This window comes from Parathielavia appendiculata, assembly GCF_033297405.1.
Source record: "Parathielavia appendiculata strain CBS 731.68 unplaced genomic scaffold N657scaffold_15, whole genome shotgun sequence".
Lineage (NCBI taxonomy): Eukaryota > Fungi > Ascomycota > Sordariomycetes > Sordariales > Chaetomiaceae > Parathielavia > Parathielavia appendiculata.
In genome coordinates, this window is record NW_026944234.1 from 308,783 (window position 1) to 329,578 (window position 20,796).

The following is a 20,796-nucleotide window of genomic DNA, read 5'->3' on the forward strand; positions in this document are numbered from 1 at the left end:
CATCGGTGCGGCCGTCAGCAGGCAAAAAGCGGCCAATCCAGGCTGTCGCCTGGCGTTCGGCAGGCGGTGGGGGTTGGGCATGTTTAGCAAAAGAATGAAGCTGCAGATGAGGGGCACACACCCTAAATCAATTTTTGGGCGTCAATTGGGGGTGTTCAATTCAAGCGTAACTCTCAACCCTAACCCGGCTCAGGGGCTATTGCCCCTGACTCAACGCTGGACTCGGGGTGAATTCCAGTCATGTTGATGCCCAAGACCTTAATAAACATAGATGAAGTCCTCATTCTGCAGGTCAGTCATGTCCTTTAGCGCATTGTCCTCCTCAAGTGCCTTCTGCCTACGGGTATTAGCGTCTTCGACCTCGACGGCCTTGCTGTGCTCCATCTGGCTCTTGTCCATCATGGACTCGTCAATGAGGGCGGCATTCTTGCCTAGTTCCTCGCGTCGCTTGGCGTGCCAATGATTGAGATACATGAGGTAGCAAGGAATGAGACTACAGCAAACTGGTCATCAATGACTCGTTTGTCAACATGAAGACCGGGAAAGAGGACATACGCTGAGATGCCACCAACTAGGGCAAACATGATGAGGTTGGAGATGAGTCCGACCCGGTAGAGCGGTGCCTGGGCCTCGTCGTAGAGCAGCGGCCCAATGACATTCCCAGTGCACATGCCGATGAATACTATGGCCGAAGTGGCCTTCTTTTTCGTGTCGCCGCCCGTATTCTGCGCCTGCCAGGCGTAGATCAGAGGTGTGATGGCGGCCAAGCAAGACACCGGGATTGTGTCAGACACACCTAATACGAAGGGGTTTTATCTGGGGGAATCGTTTGGCGTCTCAACAGATAGTATCCGAACAGCAAGACGCCCTTGTTGGTTCCCGTCCGAGGAACTGTCAGCATAAGGAGTGTTCCGACAATGGGCAAAACGCTGACGGCCGCAATGGTCAGCCCCTTGCGTTGCCAGTGTGTGGCGGCCCACGCGGACCCAATGATCATGAAGAACTGGATGGCGCCGAACGGGATGTTGAAGAGAATGGCGTCAAAGTTGGTATAACCAAAGTCTTTGACGATGAGGCTGCCAAACGTCGAAATGCCCCCACTGGCGATGCTGCGACAAGTTAATATCCCTACCTACTCAGCCCACCAAGGGGAAGAACTGGGCCAGAAACTCACGAAATAGCCACGATGGCCACAAACCAGCACCACGTTTTGAAGTCCATCAGCGTCTCCCAGACATGATCCCACCGCCACGCCCTCGACGCCACCCCCACTTGGTTTGCCCGCAGCCGCTCGACGGCGACCACCTTCTCTCTCTCACTCAAATACTTTGCCTCCATGGGCGAGTCAGGCATAAACACCAGGGCCACGCCGCCATAGCAGACCGTCAGGAGCCCGCAAAACAAGAAGATAATCTGATACTTGAACATAGTCCGGCCCTCAATATGACCCAACCCATACGTAAACAAACTACCCACAATTGCCGTAATACCGTTCATGGCGTTCCAATAGCTCGTGCGGAGCGTCTGCTCGCCGCGGCGCCATAACATCTGCGTGACGGCGACGCAGCTTGGCGCGATCATGGACTCGAAGGCGCCCAGCATGAAGCGCAGGCCCAGGAGGGACGGGAAGGTGGTGCAGGCCGACATGATGGCGAGCGACGAGCCCCAGAAAACGATGGCGGCGCCAATGACCTTGCCCGTCGGGAGCTTGACCAGGAGGTAGGCGGCCAGCGGCTGCATGACGAGCTGCGCGAGGTAGAGGATTGAGCCGAGCCACGAGTACTGCTTGCCGACGAGGTGCGCGTCTTTGGAGATGCCGAAGATGGAGACATAGCTTGGGAGTATCCGATAATCCGGGTAAGAGTCTGTGGGAGGAGGTGGCGGATGATTGTAATGTACATACCTGAGGGAGCTCTTGTCGAGCTGCTGAAAGAAATAGGCTCCCAGGAGGAGAGGCAGGAGACGGAAGTCAATTCGGCGGAGCACAGCGCGTTCGTCTTCGTAGGTGAACGAGTTATCTCCTGCGCCGTGGGTTTCGAGGAACTCTGTGGCTTTATCGCGAAGTCCGTTCCTCGGCGCAGTGTTGGGATTAGGGGCGGTGGTGATCTCGTCAGTCCTTGATGCTGGCTGCGATTGCTTGTCAAAAGCCATCTTGAACCGTTCCAGAGAAGCTGTTGATAGCTAACAAGGTAAATGACGTGGTAGACCGATGTCTGTTTACAATTGACAGGGACCACGGAGGTGGATCCCAGATATCATTCTCTTAAGAGTCGAAGAAGGAAACTACCGCCATGACAAGTGAAGCTGCTGCAAACACGTAGATCGCCTGTCATTAGGCCGAGACAGTAACAACTTGCCATGGCTAGCCGTTCACGTAGGAGATCCATAGCAGCTGCCGACAAGACACTCCCGAGGTGCAATCCCCGCCCGGATGCAATGAATATCGGGCTGTACTCATATGTCATCCCGTAAGACGACAACCGCGTGACGGGGGAGGCCGTTGGCAGTTCCCATGTCGTTGCAAGTGCGGTGATTGGGCGGTTTTGATTCAGGCTGAATGGGCGAAGGAAGCATCTTGACGAAGTCTCAGATGCCCTCTAACTTCTCTCGGATGTTATCACCCGGCCCTTTTTGATACAGCCGTTGGGGACGAAGGAGGCAGCACCAACGCGGAGTTTGAAGAAGCATCACTTGTGGAGCTTCTGGATACATGTAAGATACATGTAGTCCCCTGACCTGGATGCCATTCCCCGGCAGTATCTCTTATCTCGCCCCCGCAAGATCGGCACCTCCCCGCATGTTGGAGGTGCAGAAGGTTGCTGTACCATGCCATCATCGGCTCTTAAAGTGTCGGGCGATGGGACATCTTCGGCCGAGATCAGCGTCCTGTCCGAGACAAATTTGAAGCCGTGCCACTCGCCGCTGGCTATGTCAGGCCCGACGACTCCATCATGCTTCTTTCTTCATCGACTAGGTACTTGCGTGGGCTCCTAAGGAAAGCCCAGGAGGTAGGTATTTAGTTGTGGGCAGCACCGTGAGACCACCGTCTTCATGATCTGCCCATAAGCCCGCGTTTTTCTCGTTGTTTCAGCTGTTCTTCCCTCCTGCTGCATCAAGACGGTCCAGCCAAAACCATGGCTACCAAAAAACGTTACGCCTTTGTGGGCACCGGTGGCCGGTCGAGCTTCTTCTACACAGCCATTGCGACCGACTACCACGCCACGTCGTGCATCGTGGCCCTCTGCGACACCAACCAGACCCGCATGGACTACGCCAACAGCCGGCTGACCGCCCTCGGCCACGGCGCCGTGCCGACCTTCCTCGCCGACAACTTTGACAAGATGATCGCCGACACCGAGCCCGACGAGGTCATCGTCACGACCATCGACCGCACCCACCACACCTACATCGTGCGCGCCCTCGAGCTGGGCTGCAACGTGGTGACGGAAAAGCCCATGACCATCGACGCGGCCCGGTGTTTGGACATCTTCTCGGCCGTCGACCGCACGGGGCGCGCCGTCCGCGTGACCTTCAATTACCGGTACGCGCCGCACAACACCAAGGTGTTTGAGCTGCTCCGGGCCGGCGCCATCGGCGCCGTCACGTCAGTGCACTTTGAGTGGATGCTCAACACGTCTCACGGCGCCGACTATTTCCGGCGGTGGCACCGCGACAAGCGCAACAGCGGCGGCCTGCTGGTGCACAAGTCGACGCACCACTTCGACCTAGTCAACTTCTGGCTGCAGACGCGCCCGCTGTCGGTGTATGCTCAGGGAGACCTCACGTTCTACGGCAGAGAGAACGCCGAGAAGAAGGGGGTTACCGGGTTTTATAACCGTGCCTGGGGCAGTGAGGTCGCCAAGAAGGATCCCTTTGCGTTGCACCTCGAGAGCATTCCGACGCTGAAGGCGCTGTATCTTGATGCCGAGCATGAAGACGGGTATTACCGCGACCAGAGCGTCTTTGGGGACGGCATTAGCATCGAGGATACCATGAACGTGCTGGTGCGGTACCGCAACGGGGCCGTCATGACCTACTCGCTGACGGCGTATGCGCCGTGGGAGGGATTCAGGGTCAACTTCAACGGCACTGGCGGGAGGTTAGAGACGGAGGTTGTCGAGAACAGCTATGTCAATTCGGGTGGTGATCAGTCGCTGGAGGGATCAATTGAGCGGAGGTCGATCCTGCTGCGGCCGCTGTTTGAACCGCCGCGAGAGATCGAGATCGAGGCGAGCAAGGGGGCTCACGGCGGAGGAGATAATGTGTTGCTGCAGGACCTGTTTGGGGAGCCAGTGACGGACGAGTACATGCGGGCTGCGAGCCACATTGACGGAGCAGCGTCGATATTGACGGGCATTGCTGCTAACAAGTCGATTGCTACTGGTCAGGTTCTGTACGTCGATGACATTTTAGAAGTTCCCAGTTAAAAGACATCCAGACTACATCATTTAGACAGATAAGTAAGGTAACGTTAGTGTACCTTGATGTTTATTTACTGAAGACGTAACGTTACAACTTCCACCTCCGCATCTGGCTTCAGTGATGCCCATTTAAGGTTGGAGAACCCGTGGATATCCGCGAAGTCGACAAGAGGAGGATACTCGCCAAGCCTGCGGAGGACAAATGGCACCAACGATCCGGCGAACATGTAAGCATCATCACCAACAGAGACGTTAGCCCTACGGAAACCGAAGCATGTTCTGAAGTTGCCGGTGGCGAAGATGGTGTATCCATCATAAGAGCTTATCATCTCGAAGGTACCATTCAGCCCCTATCTTGTGTAGTAGTGGAGGGATTTTACCAGTCTCTGGATCTCGTTCTGAGGTACCGTAGAGATATCGGTGGAAGGGGATGAGGCGCTCCAGCGCATCCAGCGCATGATATTTGATGATGAATCTTTTTCCGCGCTTAGCCAGTTCTTCCCAAAAAGGTTGACGACATCGCTTGCGCACTCCGCGCAATCGTGGTCGCAAACTTGCGAGCATTCATCTACCATGCTGAGTTGTGCTTTGTCGACGATTGAAGGTGGCTGCGACGCTGGACCTGTCCTAGTACTCTTACCCCACATCAAACCACAGATTCATTGCCGCGCGGGTACGTCAAACGATTACTCTTACCAATTATCCATTTTCAAGGTCCCAAGGCGTACTATCCCGCGCCTCGGTGTAGCTGAGATAGTTATCCAAATCATCGTACTTGCCCTGCATCAGCATGAGCGGGGAGCAGCCCGTAACCTTGCCGCCCGTGACTGATACTGCACGTCCGCGCTCTTCAGCACCGCCGCGCCTTCGTCCGGATCCCTGGCCAAGAAGATATCTGGCCCCGAGGCTCGGTTCCTCGTACCTGGACGCCGTGGGATAAAATACGTCGTCGTGCGGGTCGACGGCAAGATAGAAGTAGCTGTCATCCTCATGACTGCCGTCGTAGCTGTAGGGCGCAAACCCGACCACGACGCCGCCCATGGGGATGTCGGCCTCGTCCTCGACGCGCAGGCGCGACACTCCCGGCGCGCTCATGGTGTTGTTGTAATAGTGCGCCAGCCGCTGCGAGCCGTCGGCCACGAGTATGTCGCTGTGCGACGCCCACATCTCGGAGCAGGCCGCGTTGTCGCTGCCGTTGATGGGGAAGGGGTACAGGTTGCCGTTGGAACAGGACACGACCATCATGGTGGCGTCCGGACCGACGAGGCGAGTACTCGTAACCGTTGGTGTCATTGTACGGACGGTTGGGCAGGGGTTGGGTGGCATAGTCGAGGACCGAGGATTGTTGGAGGCTTTGATCTTGGAGGTGATGTCGACAACGGACTGATTCGATCTGGATCCCGTGGGGGGCGAGGATGGGGCGCTGCAAGCGACGTTTGTTGAGGTAGAGGCGGTCGAGGTTGCTGACGAGAACGCGACTCGACGTACGATGCTGAGTCAGAAGAGGAGTCGGACTCGGAGAAGCCGCCAGATGAGTCCGATGAGCCAGACGCCGAGGGACCAGAGTCAGACGACTGAGATGCGCTAGAATCCGAAGACTCAGATGAGTCTGCACCAGAGGAGCCAGAACCAGACGAGCCAGATCCCCAACAGGCGGATGAACCAGACCCAGAAGAACCCGAGGAAACAGAGTCAGACGACTCGGACGGTGTCGGGGTATCAGATGCTGGGGACGCGCCAGAAGTTCCGAGGCTGCGCGCAGGCTGTATGTCCATAATGTCGGCATAGTCCACAGAGCAACAAACAAGAGACAGGGAGTACTCACGGAATGCAGCCGCGGGTCGGCCTCTCGTCGTTTGTGTCCAGCAAAGGAATCTGTTGGGTCCCAGAGATGTCCAGGTACAGCTCGTTGCACCAACTGAGCTGGGTTGCTATTCTAACATCCACTCTTGTTCTTGAACCCGGCCGAGAAGGTATTGCTTTCTGTCAGGCCAACTGCTGTGGCGACCTGCGCGCGCCTTTGATAGAAGGCTCGTCAATGATACCGGCAGACTTGTCCCACGTCGAGATTTGCAAGCCACACTTGAGCCCAATGGGCAAGCCCAGCGCGGCGGCAAGCATGAGCTCGCCCTCGACCTTGAACATGGGCTTGAAGTACGGGTCCCAACAGTCATTGGCGCCATGCATGGGGTTGATAAAATCGATTTTGACGTGCACGTTCTGCAGACCCATCTCAGCACCCCCGAGGATTTTGTCCTTGGCCTCGGCCTCCAGGGTGACGCGCGTGCCCACCGCGATGCACGGTCCGATGGTGACGACGCCGTAGCTCAGCCCGGGCAGGCCGACGTTGAAGAGATCCGACTTGAACTCTTGCTTGTACTTCATCTGCGCGTCCATACCCATCTTCAAGAAAAACTGCACGTCAGTGTTGACCTCGATCACGCCCTCCAGAAAGCCGCCGAGGGGCGTCCACGTGGCCCGGCCGGCCAGCTTGGTGTGGCCCAAGACACCGCAGCCGACGCAAAGGACGTTGAGGAGTTGAGCGCTTTATTGTTCTTCGGATCTTGGGTACCGAAAGCCTTCAGCAGGATGGAGTCACTGTCCCAGGGGGAAGCAACCTGCTCAACATTGGTGTCCTTGAGCTTTTTGGCATCCTCGGACTTTAAATATCAACATTAGAAACACCCCTACAGAGCTTCCAGGTTTTGTTTTTCCACGTTTCTCCGCATTCCTCCGCTCCAGTCTTCGACAACACCTTGTAGGCATGAGGGAAGTGAGCCATACTCCAGTACGTGGCTCCAATGAGCAAGAAGTTGCTTGCCTCTCCTGTCTTGAGCTTAATTCGAAACATGGAGCTTCATCAATCGGATGGTTTGGCTTTTAATAGGCTGTGTATTGTAACGGACCAAGGCGATTGTGATGGTTGATGCCGGGAACATTAAGCTAGCGGTGATCACATGCATCCGGGCATAATCACACACGAGTTTCCAACCACAAGACTCTTGATCTTTCTCTTCAAAATCGCCAGCGTCTCTACAGAATGAGAAGCCACAGATGTGTAGGTCGTACAGGTGGCATGGGCCCTGTTACGATCACTTACAACTTGAAAAAAGAGACGAGGTTTGGAGACCTTTGTGAGCTCAGTGCCACCAGTCAGTGATTGTTGAATACTTCCTCCAAAGAACCTATTGCTCCAACATAACCAAAACTCGGCTAACCTGTCTCGCTACTCAACTTAATACAAGCATGCGACGCCAACCAGGACTGTTTAGTCAATATCATCGATCGCATAGCATGGAAAGACGTCACCCTTGCCGTCCTTATCCCCAACCTGAAATAACACAGCATTCCTCAACATGAACCCGCCAGACCACATCTTGGTTTGGGGGAGTGGCTATACCCTTAGAAAAGCTGTCCGCAGACGTGAAGGCCCGGACCCGCGTGCCTATTGGAACATGAATGCACACGTGTTTACATACATCTGAATAGGGTGACGACGAGAGCGGTAGCACCTCAGGGGGCAGAATGCCAAAAGAATGAACAATGGAATTGAACGGGCATAGAGTGAACAACTGTGGCCACGGAGCACCCGGCTCTCCGGCCCCCAAGAGGTCTGTTAGCAGACGTTCTGCGGTAGCCCATAATCGTCTGCTACGTCCATGACCAGAAACTCGGATTCCACGACACGCCTATAACTCAATGCATGAGTCTCGAAAAAGGAGGCATTGCTGGCGGCGGGTACTCAAACTGGTCTCCAGGTTGTACTGTAGAAGGCATCCTCAATAACATGAAGGTATGGACAGCACTAGCATTGCGGTGTACACCATGCTACGGTATTGTTGCTCAAGGTCCCCGTGGATGAGTGCCGACGCAGCAGCACAGACAAACGGATGGCTTTTATGCCAACAAGCCTCCTACCTGAGCAAAACGAGGTATATCGGGCTTGTTTTCGCCCGAGCTTATGATGCTTATCAATCCTCAACTTGGAAGGGATCTTTGAAAGTCTCGACAGAAGAAACGGAAGAGTCACAGCTCGAGAACCATTAACCGAATGGAACCTGGCTGGCTCCTCTAGCTCTCTGGTATAACGCCCGATGGTTTTGCATTGCTACGTTGCTGCAGGGGCTGATCGTCGGGCTGAGCAAGAGTCATGTCCGTTTAACTCCGATGTCAGGATGGTGTTAACCGGAGACGTTCGGCGAGAGCCTCGAGGACCGCCTATAAAGATACTGATCTTGTATGCCCCTGGGGCCCTGGGAATCATTAAAGCTCAATACAGTCCTCGGACCGCCTTTTAGCCAGCTCGATTAGCCAAACTTCCCAACCGAACCCCATCATGTCCTCAACAACCCTCCCAGCAACCATGAAGGCCCTGATGGTCGACTCCCCGAGCCAGCCATTACAACTCAAGACTGTCCCTACCCCCTCGGCAACCCCCGGAAGCTGCATCGTCAAGATCCTCGCCGTCGAAGCCGACGCCAACACCCCACACATCCTCAAGGGCGTCCCCGGCTACACCTTCCCAGCCAACTTCGTCCCCGCTGCGCACGCCATCGGCCGCGTCGTCACCACCGGTCCGGACGCGACCGTCCTCCGGCCGGGCCAGCTCGTCATGCTCGAGGGCTTCATCCGGCCGCGCGACGACCCCAACGAGGAGCAGATTCTCTGGGGCCTCACAGCCGGCCTGACGCCGCAGAGCCTGCGCTTCATGGCCGACAACTGGGCGTGGGGCTGCATGGCCGAGTATGCGCGCGCGCCGCTCGAGAACGTGTACCCGCTCGACGAGGCGCGGCTGTGCGGCTCGCCAGCCGAGGGCGGGCTGGGGTATGCCGTCGAGAATCTCCTGCATTTGCCGACGCTGCTTGTCGCGATGGGCGGGCTCCGCGCCATCGACGTCAAGCCCGGTGAGCGCGTCATTGTTGCGCCCGCCACGGGCGGGTTCAGCGGCGCGGCGGTGCAGGTCGCTCTTGCGATCGGTGCGCAGGTCGTTGCCGTTGGGCGCAGCCGGGAGTCGCTGCTGAAGCTGCAGGGCCTGTTCCCGCCGGGTCGGGTGCAGATTGTACAAGTCACAGGAGATGTTGAGAAGGACACGGTATCGCTCAAGCAGTTTGGGCCGGTGGACGCCTATGTCGATCTCTCGCCGCCCGAGGCAAGCAACTCGACGCATTTGAGGAGCTGCTTCGCTGCGCTGAGGAAGTATGGTCGCGCGTGTGTGATGAACATCATCGGGCAGGACGTTGCAGTTCAGTACCCGCTGCTGACGTGGAATTCCCTGACTGTGAGGGGCCAGTTCATGTACGAGCGCGAGGACGCGAGGTTGATGATTAAGATGGCCGAGGCCGGCGTGTTGAGGCTTGGGGAGGACGGCGGAAATGAGGTTGTGGGAAGGTTCAAACTCGAGGACGTGAATGAGGCATTTGCCCTGGCCGCGAAGAATCACGGAGTGGGCAAGCTCGTTGCCTTGGTGCCGTAGTTGCAGGTTGACGCAGTACTATCGCCGTGTGGGAGTTGGGGAGCAGTCTCCTACCACCTTGAGAGCAACGCACGCCTGCCATCTCGACACCTTTCAATCTAGCGTTGAAATGCTATTCCATTTCCTAGCCTTCCTCCCAGTTACCTTCGTGTCAAGCTCAATACCACCCAGAACCGGGTCAGCCACCCCAATGTGAGCAAATCATTCTCGAGATGAACGCATCTAGTAGTCCCCGCAGGCCGCATGTCCAGCTTCGACCTCTGATGACCATAAAAAATGCCCGCGAACATGCTTCAAGAAAATAAGGACCCAAGACAATTAGTTGGGAAGGAAACCAAGGTGATGATGCAGCAAATGCTGCCCGCCGTGGTAGGTAGTCAAATAAACAGAGAGAGCCAATGCTAGTGCCATATTCTTGGCGGATGCCAAATGAAAGAGGCCCGGGGGAGATATGTACGATGCTTAGATGTCTTGATGCCCGGCCATGATCCGTTCTGGGACGATCGCCGGGTCGTAAGGCGTCCCAGCATGCGCGGTCATGGTGCCCAAAAGGAGAAGAGCTCGATCAAAGCAATGCTCTCAGGGGGATGTGAACGAGGATACCCCGCAAAACTTGTTTCCGGTACCAGTCGCAATAGGTCACGGGTAATGGTTGGACGTCTTGCTGGCTGGTAGATGGCAAGCTGGTGTGCCAAGGGGGTGTTCAATAATCCCTCATCGGGTGGCAGCAGCTTACATCAGTCAGTCGTCCTGCTTCCCAATATCAGGTGGCTAGCGCAGCATGTGAGCATTGCCTTACTCTGCCGAAGACAGGACGAAGAAGGATTGAGGTATCTCAAAATCCTTTCTCGCTGGGTTATTGCCGTGATTCCGATGATGCGTGTGTTGATGCTGGTTTTGGGGTTTGCCGTTGATGCTGATCCTTGTGGCTACGGTGGTTCTCGACGCAGACTCGCTGGCGTTGCCGGCCCCTGTTCTCCTCCTCCGCAATGCAGGTGCTCAACATCCTCTTGTCCTCTTCGTACCATGCGCATAGCGGCTTGCCCCCAAACATCAGATCGTCGTCTTCGATCACTATAGCCAGCGCCCAAGGCTGGCTGGCCAAGTCCATCTCCTCGGCGTCTGAGTCCGGAATGTGGACGTTCCGCACAAGGGTGCAAGGCTGTGGTGTTCGGTTCGGAGTCGAGCTGTCGAATGAAGACATGGTGTTGGTGTGGATGGCGATGATGTTCTGTAGTCGGATACAATTAGGTTAGATGGGAAATACGGAGGAGATCGAAGATAGTATTAGAGTGAGGTAGGAGGCACAAAGGATGCGGCAGTTTTTTGAGGATAGAAAAGAGAGCCGCTTTTGTGGCGAGGGTCGGGTGCCTGATAAAGGCAGCAAACCGTTTATGTCTTTATGGCGGGATCCTCACAAAAGCTTAGTCGTGGGTTTGCTGCTCTGTTTGCCCAGTGGCCGAAACACAAGTCGGTAACAGGCTTGGCCTGCAATTAAGGCGACAAAGGCAGTCAAGTACACCGTAATGACACGCTTTGGGGCTGGTTGGGCGTGTTGTGGCTTGGCCAAGCAGAGGGAAGCCTGGGCGGTTTGGCACAGCTGGGTGCGTCGTGCGTATCTCAAATGCTCAGTCGCTGGATGGCTAGCCAAGACGTAACTTTGACAAAAGCGTGGGGCAATCGTCGCGTTCGGGGGCGGGGTTCGCGAAGGCCGCGCTAACTAATCCGTACTGCTTTGCCGCCTTGCAGGGAGGGGTGCGAAAGCTGTGCTGTTCTACACATCAGTCCTGGGAGACTTCCGCCTATGTGTAAGATTTATCCAACTTACGAGAAACGCGACAGTGTGACCCGCGGATGAAGCATATGAGCCTCTGATGGTGCACTGATGATGGTGTTCGAGAAGTGGTGACGAGTCGGTTGTCTTACCGTGTGGATGGGAACTTTGAATCCAGACAAAATGGGGTTTGCAAGTTGCGGACTTCGTTCGAAGGGGTGCCACGATGGACAGTCAGGTGCAACCGTGAAACATGATCAAGCGCGGGGCAGGTGCCATGGCTGTAAAGAATACCGTGACCTTATAATGTTGACCACTGGACGTGCCGTCGGGCGGGGGAGAAAACGGTCCGTAAAATGGCCACTTCGCCTTCCTGGTGCGGCGCGCTGTTCAAACGAGAAAGCTTGCCCGGATGACGTCTGCGGGAGTTCTGCTCCTGTTTGTTTTGGCTGTTGATGTGCAAGGATATGGAGCAACTGAGGAGCATAGGGCCTCTTGGAAGAACACCAGTATCACCACTGCTAATAATTTGGATTAATACTAAACGACTTCCGCGTATTTTTATACTGTTACAATCATTTGAAAGAAAGCTTTCTCTTCCTCACAGCTTTGTAGAGATGCGGAACGTAACCAAATGCTCGCCGCTTCGCTTCCAGGTTGTGGGAGCTTGAGCGAAGTTCAGCTCTGAACGAACCATTTCTGGGTGGATCCACTTCAGCCTCCGTCAGGGACTACTGATTCAGCTGCTCGAGTGCAGTGGTGTGCAGAGTTCACACAACCCCGCTGCAAAAGTCTGTGCGCAACTTGTCCACCAGATTGCTCACAATGGAACAACACAGTTACATCTCTATCTCACCCAGCAATAGACACATGTTTATACTTCCGGCGTTCCACCGGGGCAATGTATAAAATTGTAACTGATCGTTCAAGGCTTTATTTACCCACCAGAGCATCATCCTATCATACTAGACATTTGCTGTTTTAATACCATTCAACATGCAACAAATTGACACACCCATCGTGACATGCGACATTGCGACCACGATCACCAAACACAAGGCCACTTCCCTGTCACCAGCGCGACAGAGCCTTGAACTTGACCGAATTAACCAACCGAGCTATCAAAATGCCCCTCAGTCCTCGGCTGCAGCAGCAATTTTCGCAACAACCTTCTCGCAAAAGGCCGTCAACGATGCCGCATTCATGATATCCAGCGTCGTAACCAATGCACCAAGTTCAGCCCGCACCCAGTTGCGGACCTCAACGGCAGCGAGCGAGTCAATGCCGTAGACCGACAGTGGCCTCGCCGGGTCCATCGGCTCGGCTAGCCGCAACATGCGTACGAAGCACCCGTTGACGACGTCGACCGTGGCCTTGAGCCGCGCCGTCGGATCGGCCGTCTTACTCCGCAGTAGCACCAGGAGCGCCTTCACTTCCGCGTCGGCCCCACTGCCGCTGCCGCTGCCCGCCCTGCCGCTCGCGTTGCCTCCCTGCCCGCCCTGCTTGGAGAACAGAGCGGCAAAGCGGGCGTCGCGCCGAAGAAGGGAGTCGGCCGGTTGCGTGGCGATGAGACCCGTGATCATCTGCGCGGCAGCGGCAGGGCTAGGAGGCTGTGCGCCGTCCTGCTGCTGGATCAGGGACAAGTACAGGATCTTGCGCAGCAGGCCATCGTTGATGCCCCTGAACACACGAGGATCGAACTGCTCGTGCAGCTTGGCGTTCTCGGCGATCACGCCGGCGTCTTCAATCACGCCCAGATTCACAGAGTTGGCCACCTGGCCGCGTGCGCGACGGTAAGCGGCGAATGCGTCGAGGAAGACGTTGGCAGCCGCGTAGTTCGATTGGCCACGGTTGCCCACAATGCCCGAGATGCTTGACAGGAGGGTGAAGAAGTCAAGCTTGAGATGGAGGGCCTCGGCGGCCTGGTGCAGGTTCCAAGTACCTTGGATCTTGCACCGGATCGCGTCATGGTACTCGGCAAGCGTCATCGAATCAAACGGTCGATCCTGTACTGCCTGGTTAGCTGGCCTCTGAGAGCTGTCGACATGCACAGAACGGACTTACTCGGAGAACCATGGCGCCCTGGATAATTCCAGCCACCGGTACAGTTGTCTCGTGGAAAGCCCTCTCAACTTGGGTAGCATCAGTCACGTCGGCAGTCAAGAGGTCGATCTGTGCCCCGAGAGCTCTGATCTGCTTGATGATGCCGCGCGATCTCTCGTCGGCATAGCCGCTGCGGGACATGACGGCGAGGTGCTTGGCGCCTGATTTTGCAAGGTACACGGCCAGTGAGCCGCAGAGACCGCGGAGTCCGCCGACAATCAAGTAGCAGCCGTCTTTCCTGAGCTTGAGTTGATTGGGAGCTTTCCGTACCTGCACCTTGGTGTTAGACCGTCCGTCCAACAAGCTAGGGACAACACCGTAGGGATGGTCTTACCGGAACCTCGACTTTTGCATCAAGCCCACCATCCGACAAGACAATCTTGCCCGTATGCTTGCCCGCACGCAAGAACCGGATGGCGGCCGGAATTTCCGCCCAAGAGAAGCGGTGGATGGGATTGATGGGCTTGATGTGCCCGCCCTCCAGAAGTGCAAATAGTTTCGAAAAGAGGCGGGCAACGAGTTCATCGGACGCCCGCTCTGGGGACAGGTCGACGGCCCGGAACGAGATGTTGCGGTCGAACGGCGCCATGGCAAGATTGTTACCATCAAGGATGTCTCTCTTTCCGATCTCCACCATGATGCCTCCGTCACTCAAGATGCGGAACGACTCGTCGAGCATGTCCCCAGTGAGCGAGTTGAGCACCACATCCACGCCCTTGCCCTCTGTAGCGGCCAAGATTTTTCCGCCAAAATCCGTGTTTCGCGAATTGAAGATGCGGTCGTCGGGCAGACCGAACGTTGACCTTAAGAACTCCCTCTTCTCAGGCGTCCCGACCGTTGCAAACACCTCAGCGCCAGCGTACCTTGCAAGCTGGATTGCTGCAATGCCCACGCCGCCGGCTGCCGAGTGAATTAGGACGCGTTTACCGGCCGAGAGGTTTCCCTGGTCGAAGAGCGAGTAAATGCTTGTCAAGTACACCACCGACATGGTGGCGGCCTCCTCAAAGGTCATATTGTCAGGGATACGGTGGATGCGAGCCGGCGTCGTGCGTACCCGGTTCGCGAAGCAGCCCTTGCCAAACACGACAACCCGGTCCCCAACGGCATACTCAGTCACACCCTCTCCCACACGCCTGACGATACCGGCCGCCTCATGACCCAAGGCCGTCTCATCTCCCGGCACGATGCCCATGGTAACCACTACATCTTTGTAGTTCAAACCAGCCGCGTGTACCTCGATCTCGACCATGCCATGGCCGAGCCGGCCTTGCTCAGCCTCTGTCTCGCAAAACTGCACCGCATCAAGGTTGCCCAGTCGTTCGCAGCGCAGTTGCACAAGCGTATCGCGAGCATGGAGGTCCGTCGTCTCTGTCGGGCGCGAGGCCATGTCGTCGCTCTGTAGCATTGTCAGGCCGGCATCTGGCACCACACGCCCGACGTGGACGATGCCATCACGCTCAACAAACTCATAATCAGTCGGCTCCGCGCCGTCGGTGGCCGCGCACAGCTGCTCGAGACAGGCTGAAATGGCCGCAGTGGTCGCGGCGCCCGAGGCGGTGGTCACGTCGAGCGTTGCAAGATGGAGGTGCTCCTCGGCACGAATTGTGCGGAACAACCCGACGATTGCGGCCCGGGTCGGGTGCTCCACCCCGAGCTGCGCGCCCGCTGTTACCCAGAGGAGGCGGCATCGCTGGCGGACAATGTGCTTCAGGACGGACCACTGCTGTTCGCTGAGCGTGTCCATGAGAGAGGCAAACAGCTCGTCCAGCACGACAACGACGGCATCGTTGGAGGTGATCTCCTCCGAGTTGGCGCAGTTTTGGAAAGTCCACCCTTTCGCAGCGAGAGCGTCGAGGACGCCCACCAGCTCGGACGGTCTCTCTCCGAGCAAGCTCACATGGGCGACCTTGGGACGCTTCTCATACTGCTGCTTGTCGACCTTGGCCCGACACATGCAGACATTCTCGCCAAGGGCAAACGTCTTGCCCAAACGGCTCAGCGTGCTTGCGTCCAGCCCGCTGGCTACAATGAAGCCTCCTTCGCGCACCGACTCCGCGAGGCTCTTTACCAGAGTGAGCTCATCTAGGTTTGATTCAGAGCCAGCCTTAACGATAATCAAGTCAAACTTGGTACCGGAAGCAGCAGACGCTGGGTTCGAGGCGTCGAGGAGGTGGAACGAAGCAGCCGTGCAGCGCGACGCCAGCCGTTCCTGCACTTGGATGAGGACCTTTGCTTCCCGAACGGCAAGGTGATATTCTGAGCAAGCCGCCCGGATGGGATTGCTAGTCTCGATATCGGCATCCGACATCCACAAGCTTGACGCATCGAGGGCGTCCAGGTTGAGCTCCAGCACGCACAGGCCGGGCTTCTTGTGCGCCACCATGTCAATCGCATCGTCGATTGTCTTCGTCTTGAGCCACTGGCTAGCCGCGGTGTCGTCCACAGACATCAACATATCAACATCAGCGTTCCAAGCAACGTGCGTGAACGTGTGGCTGATCTTCTCCTGATCGGTGGTCTGCATCTCCCCCGAGGATAGACCACGCATCTCAAACAGGAACGCACCGTCCCGGGGATCATACAGGCGTACGTTGGTCGAGTAGTTTCGCGGGTTCTCGGCGTTGCCGACGCCCAGGTACGTCGCCGACGCCAGCGCAATTCCCTCGACTGGGAGCTCGCGTCCGCCTTCGACAACAATGGTGTCAATCAATTTCGGCACGAGCACCGCCGCTCCAGATGTCGGCAGATCACCCTCCCAGAGCGCCGGCGATGCGGCCTGGAAGCACGAGTCCATCACGGCGGGGTGCAGTGGGTAGTACGACTGCCCGTTGGGGTGCGAGGCGGGTGGCTCGAGGTTGATGGTCGAGCGGCTGTGGCGCTGACCGATGGTTGTCTCGACCATCAGGTGCTTCTGGAAGCTCGGCCCGAACTTGTAGCCCAGGTCTGCCAACGCCTTGTACCAGGTGCGCGCCGTTGTAGCGAGCTGCAGCGGTGCCACCTGCTCGGGAGTCGCGTTCAGCATCTCGTAGTCCGTCTCGACGCACACCCGCCCGGTACTGTGCACGGGGTCGGCTGCGAGCCCGTCTTGTTGCGAGGAGACGCGGAATTCGTACCAGGACCGTGTTGAGCCGCCCTTGATGGGACTAAGGGCGAGAGTCAGGCGCGTCTCGGCTGCCTCGTCCAATACCAGAGCCCGGAGGAGCTTCACGTCGCGCAGCAGGAAGCGGTAGCGGGCGGGGGGCTGCTCGTTCCATTGCGTTATCATGGCGGTCTGATACATGGCTTCGACTGCCATGGCGACGTATGCCGCCGCCGGGAAGACTATGTCGCTGCCCAGCCGGTGATCGCGTAACCACGGCACGTCGGCAACCTTCAACACCTTCTTGAAAGTCGGTGCCTGCCACGAGGTGCCGTTCATCTTGGAGCCGAGGAGATCGTGGTTGACAAACTTCTTGAACCGCCAGTCCGAGCTGGTTCGTGTCTCGTGCCAGTACTTGACTGAGTGATCCCAGACGTAGTTGGGCAGGTCCACAATGACCTTGGCGTTGTGCTGGTTTACGCGGTTGACCGTGGCCAAGTCGACCGATTCGCCGGCGAGGAACAGTTGTCCCGCCGCGTTGTACATGGCCATGGTCGAGTCAGCGCCCCGCTTCAGTGCTGACGTGTATTGGGCGTCAGCGCCAGGCCCTGTTCCGAGACCTTTCTTGATCTGCCCAAGGGGTCCGGCCAGGGCGTTGCTCGGGCCAAGCTCGATCAAGAAGTTAGCCCCTAACTCCGTGTCGCGGAGCAGCTCCGCCGCCGCGTCGGCGAACCTGACCGGCGAGACCATGTTCCTCTTCCAATAGGCGGCACCCGGCTTGTCCCCCGGAGCCAACACCCCGCCGGTCACAGAGCTGAACATGCGGACGCCCGACTCGCTGCCGAGCAGTTTGCCGTTGCTCTGGCTCTGGAAGATGGTGTCATCTGCCAGCAGCATCTGCTCATACACCTCTCCGATCTCCGCCATGTAATCTGAGTGGTAGGCCAGATCGACGAGCAGCATGCGGGCGAAGTGACCGGCCTCCTGGAGGCGTGCGCGCAGCTTCTCGAGCGCCGATACGGTGCCGGACATTGTCAGGCTGTTGGGGCTGTTGTAGCATGCGATCTGCACTTTACCCTCCTCGGGGCGCAGGAACGGCTGCACAACATCTGCTCCGACGCCGACCGCCAGCATGCCCACGGGCTCGGCGGGCGTGCCAACCTTCTTGGCCGCTTGGCCGCGGTAGTAGGCCGTCTTGATGGCGTCGGCGTAGCTGAGTAACCCGGCGGCGGCAGCCGCAGCGATCTCGCCAGACGAGTGGCCGACGACAGCCCGCGGCCGGATGCCCCAGCTGTCCAGGACGTCGAGGAGAGCGAGTTGTAGCGCTGTCACGAGAGGCTGCGAGAACTCGGGCTGACGCAGGGCTTCAGGCGTCCGATCGCCCGTCAATTCCTCGAGAAGGGTCCACTTGGGTGGTTCGGGAAGACTCTGCAGCACCTCGTCGAGATCCTGGATCACACGCTTGGCGCGGGGGAAGGACTCGACCAGCTCGGCACCCATCTTTGGCCACTGGGCACCCTGGCCGGTGAAGACGAAGCCGATCCGGGGCGGAGACGAGGCTTGTTTGCCGGTCAAGACGGACTCGTCGCTGATTCCTGTCTTAATGGACCGCGTTACGGTGAAACCGCGGTAGTAGTGACGGCTTCGCCGCTCCGACAGCGTGTAGGCGAGGTCGTTGAGCTCGACCGAGACCATGGGGTTGAGCAGGTGCGAGGAGAGCGCCTTGACGTACTTCTTGAGCGATGTCTGGGTGTTGGCCGAGAATACGAGCAAAGTCGGCGGCACAGCGGTCGTGGCGGGGCCACCGCCGTCTCTGTCTTCCTCGTCGTCATCGTCATCGAAGAAATTGGTTGTGACCTGTCTGTACGACGAGACGTGGTGGTGCGAGTCGGGCGCGTTCTCCACAATGGCATGGGCGTTGGCTCCGCCGAAGCCGAACGAGTTGACACTGGCGCGTCGGACCGTGGCGGTGCCAGGCCACTTCAGCGATGTTCTGCTGGCCCGGACCATGGATCCCTTCCAGTCGATCTTTGAGTTCGGATCGATGAAGGTTGGATTTCCTGGGATGATGGCGCGCTCAACGGCCATGATGGCCTTCAGGAGACCCGAGATGCCGGCGGCGGCCTCTGAATGTCCAATGTTGGCCTTGATGGAGCCAATGACCAGCTCCTGACCGGGCTCGCGGCCGGCAGCGAACACGGCGCCTGCGCCCTTTACCTCGACAGGGTCGCCGGCCAGGGTGCCGGTGCCGTGGCACTCGAGGAACTGAGTGGCCCTGAAATCGGTGATGCCCGCATTCTTGTAGGCCATTCTCGTCACGGATGCCTGCATGTCCGGGCTCGGGTTGGCGATGCCCGGCGTGCGCCCGGACGCGTTGGCGGCGGTGCCGCGGATGATGGCTCGCACCGGGTCGCCGTCGCGGATGGCGTCGTCGAGCCGCTTCAGGTACACGACGTTGATGCCTTCGGCCTTGACGTACCCGTCGGCCTTGGCGTCGAAGCTGTGGCATCGTCCCGACGCCGACTGTGTCATGTGCATCATGCCAACCTCCTCGTTGTGCTCGGGCGTCAGCCAGAGGTTGGCACCGCCTACGATCATGCCGTCAGCCTGGAAGCTGTCGAGGTAGCGGCAGGCTACGTCGACCGAGACCAGACTTGCCGAGCAGGCTGTGTCGATGGTCATGCTAGGCACAAATGTTAATAACGAGTGCTGGTAACGGATCTGAGGTAATCAACATACCTTGGCCCGTTGACGTTGAGAAAGTGGCTGACCCGGTTACTCAGGATAGACGAGGCAAGCCCGATGGTGATGGAGTCGGCCCGGTCTTCGGGATCCCGGTTCTGGATGGCTCCGTAGTCTTTTCGATTGCAGCACATTGTCAGTTTCGGTGGCTGCTAGCTTCCTGGACGGGACTGGGGGAGAGAACATACCGATGAAATTCGTTCCGACAATGACACCCGTCTTGCTACCACTGAGCTTCTGGAGGCTAATTCCGGCGTTCTCTAGGCACTCGTACGTCACCTCGAGGATTTGACGCTGCTGCGGGTCCATGGCAATGCAGTCAGCCCGGCTGAGGTTGAAGAACTGGCCGTCAAACTCGGCCGGGTCCATGTCCTCGATGAACATGCCTCCGGGCGACTTCATCGTCCGCGGTCGACGCGTCCCGTCGTAGTGGCCGCGCAAACTGAAGCGCGACGGTGGCGGTTCGTTCTTGGCGATGCCGCCGCGCTGCAGGAAGTCCCAGAGCGCAGTGGGCGAGTTGCTGTGGCCCGGCAGCCGGCATCCCATACCAACGACGGCAATGGGCACCTGGGTGCGGTGGGAGGCGTTGACTGTGCGCAGATTTCCGTGCAGCCCCAGCGTAATGCCATCGTCGCTGGAGCGGGAGCTGTGGCTGGTGAACACGGACTCTGCCGGACTCGTCCCGTTGGAGATGACGGGGGTAGTCCCGTTTGACACGATGGGGGCAGTTGCCATGACTTTCAAATGGCGAAGGAGGCAGGGCTCGACAGATCGTCAGGGGGGCTAATCAGAGAGCGAGCGGCTCTACATAGGCACGTAGACTAAAGGGCTGGGAGGCGACTAGGCAGGTGGTTGTTTGCGTGCTACGTCGTGGATTTTCTCCGATTTTTGTGTATGTTGTAGGCTGCCCGCTGCCATCCTTTTTTCACCTTTGGTTTGCCCTTCCCACCCAACGGATCTACCATTACATTCCACTTGATCGCGAGTGACGTAGGACTTGATGGATTTCTGGCACTTGCAGTAAGCTGCAGCCCAATGCCGAAGGTGTTCATGGGACGATTAGGTTGCATAGGCGAGTAAGCCGAAGCCTGTAAGCATGCATTCAGTCATCAGTGGAGACTGGACCGTGACCCAAAGGCAAAATGTTTGTCCTACCTAGGAATGTCAAGACGCAACGGGCGGTCTGATTCGGTGCCCCGACTGA

The 20,796-nt window shown here is 57.6% G+C and overlaps 6 protein-coding genes across 6 annotated transcripts; 2 read left to right on the top strand and 4 right to left on the bottom strand.

Moving 5' to 3' along the window:
• Positions 1-136: 136 nt before the first annotated feature.
• On the bottom strand, positions 137-2,405 carry N657DRAFT_666031 (MFS general substrate transporter). The gene is made up of 6 exons (XM_062795320.1): positions 1,904-2,405; positions 1,175-1,834; positions 843-1,100; positions 793-796; positions 556-731; positions 137-493 (listed from the first exon to the last, which is right to left on the bottom strand). The coding sequence occupies exons 1-6, from the start codon at positions 2,149-2,151 to the stop codon at positions 259-261; spliced, it is 1,581 nt and encodes a 526-aa protein (XP_062644457.1). The 5' UTR covers positions 2,152-2,405; the 3' UTR covers positions 137-258.
• Positions 2,406-2,737: 332 nt separating this feature from the next.
• N657DRAFT_648872 (NAD(P)-binding protein) lies at positions 2,738-4,477 on the top strand. Its single transcript, XM_062793603.1, has one exon. It carries the CDS (start codon positions 3,135-3,137, stop codon positions 4,425-4,427), a length of 1,293 nt encoding a protein of 430 aa, XP_062644458.1. The 5' UTR covers positions 2,738-3,134; the 3' UTR covers positions 4,428-4,477.
• A 643-nt stretch (positions 4,478-5,120) lies between these two features.
• On the bottom strand, positions 5,121-6,824 carry N657DRAFT_636400 (uncharacterized protein; the record flags this gene model as incomplete). Its single annotated transcript, XM_062791420.1, has 4 exons — positions 5,121-5,844; positions 5,910-6,184; positions 6,247-6,296; positions 6,467-6,824. 4 exons carry the CDS (start codon positions 6,822-6,824, stop codon positions 5,121-5,123), a joined length of 1,407 nt encoding a protein of 468 aa, XP_062644459.1.
• A 1,761-nt stretch (positions 6,825-8,585) lies between these two features.
• Positions 8,586-9,985, top strand: N657DRAFT_648875 (GroES-like protein). Its single transcript, XM_062793604.1, has one exon. It carries the CDS (start codon positions 8,758-8,760, stop codon positions 9,892-9,894), a length of 1,137 nt encoding a protein of 378 aa, XP_062644460.1. The 5' UTR covers positions 8,586-8,757; the 3' UTR covers positions 9,895-9,985.
• Positions 9,986-10,750: 765 nt separating this feature from the next.
• On the bottom strand, positions 10,751-11,098 carry N657DRAFT_636402 (uncharacterized protein; the record flags this gene model as incomplete). Its single annotated transcript, XM_062791421.1, has 1 exon — positions 10,751-11,098. The coding sequence occupies one exon, from the start codon at positions 11,096-11,098 to the stop codon at positions 10,751-10,753; it is 348 nt and encodes a 115-aa protein (XP_062644461.1).
• Positions 11,099-12,564: 1,466 nt separating this feature from the next.
• On the bottom strand, positions 12,565-20,410 carry N657DRAFT_624850 (PKSKA1). Its single transcript, XM_062790728.1, has 5 exons — positions 19,781-20,410; positions 19,590-19,707; positions 14,106-19,533; positions 13,733-14,041; positions 12,565-13,674 (listed from the first exon to the last, which is right to left on the bottom strand). The coding sequence occupies exons 1-5, from the start codon at positions 20,325-20,327 to the stop codon at positions 12,802-12,804; spliced, it is 7,275 nt and encodes a 2,424-aa protein (XP_062644462.1). The 5' UTR covers positions 20,328-20,410; the 3' UTR covers positions 12,565-12,801.
• Positions 20,411-20,796: the final 386 nt, after the last annotated feature.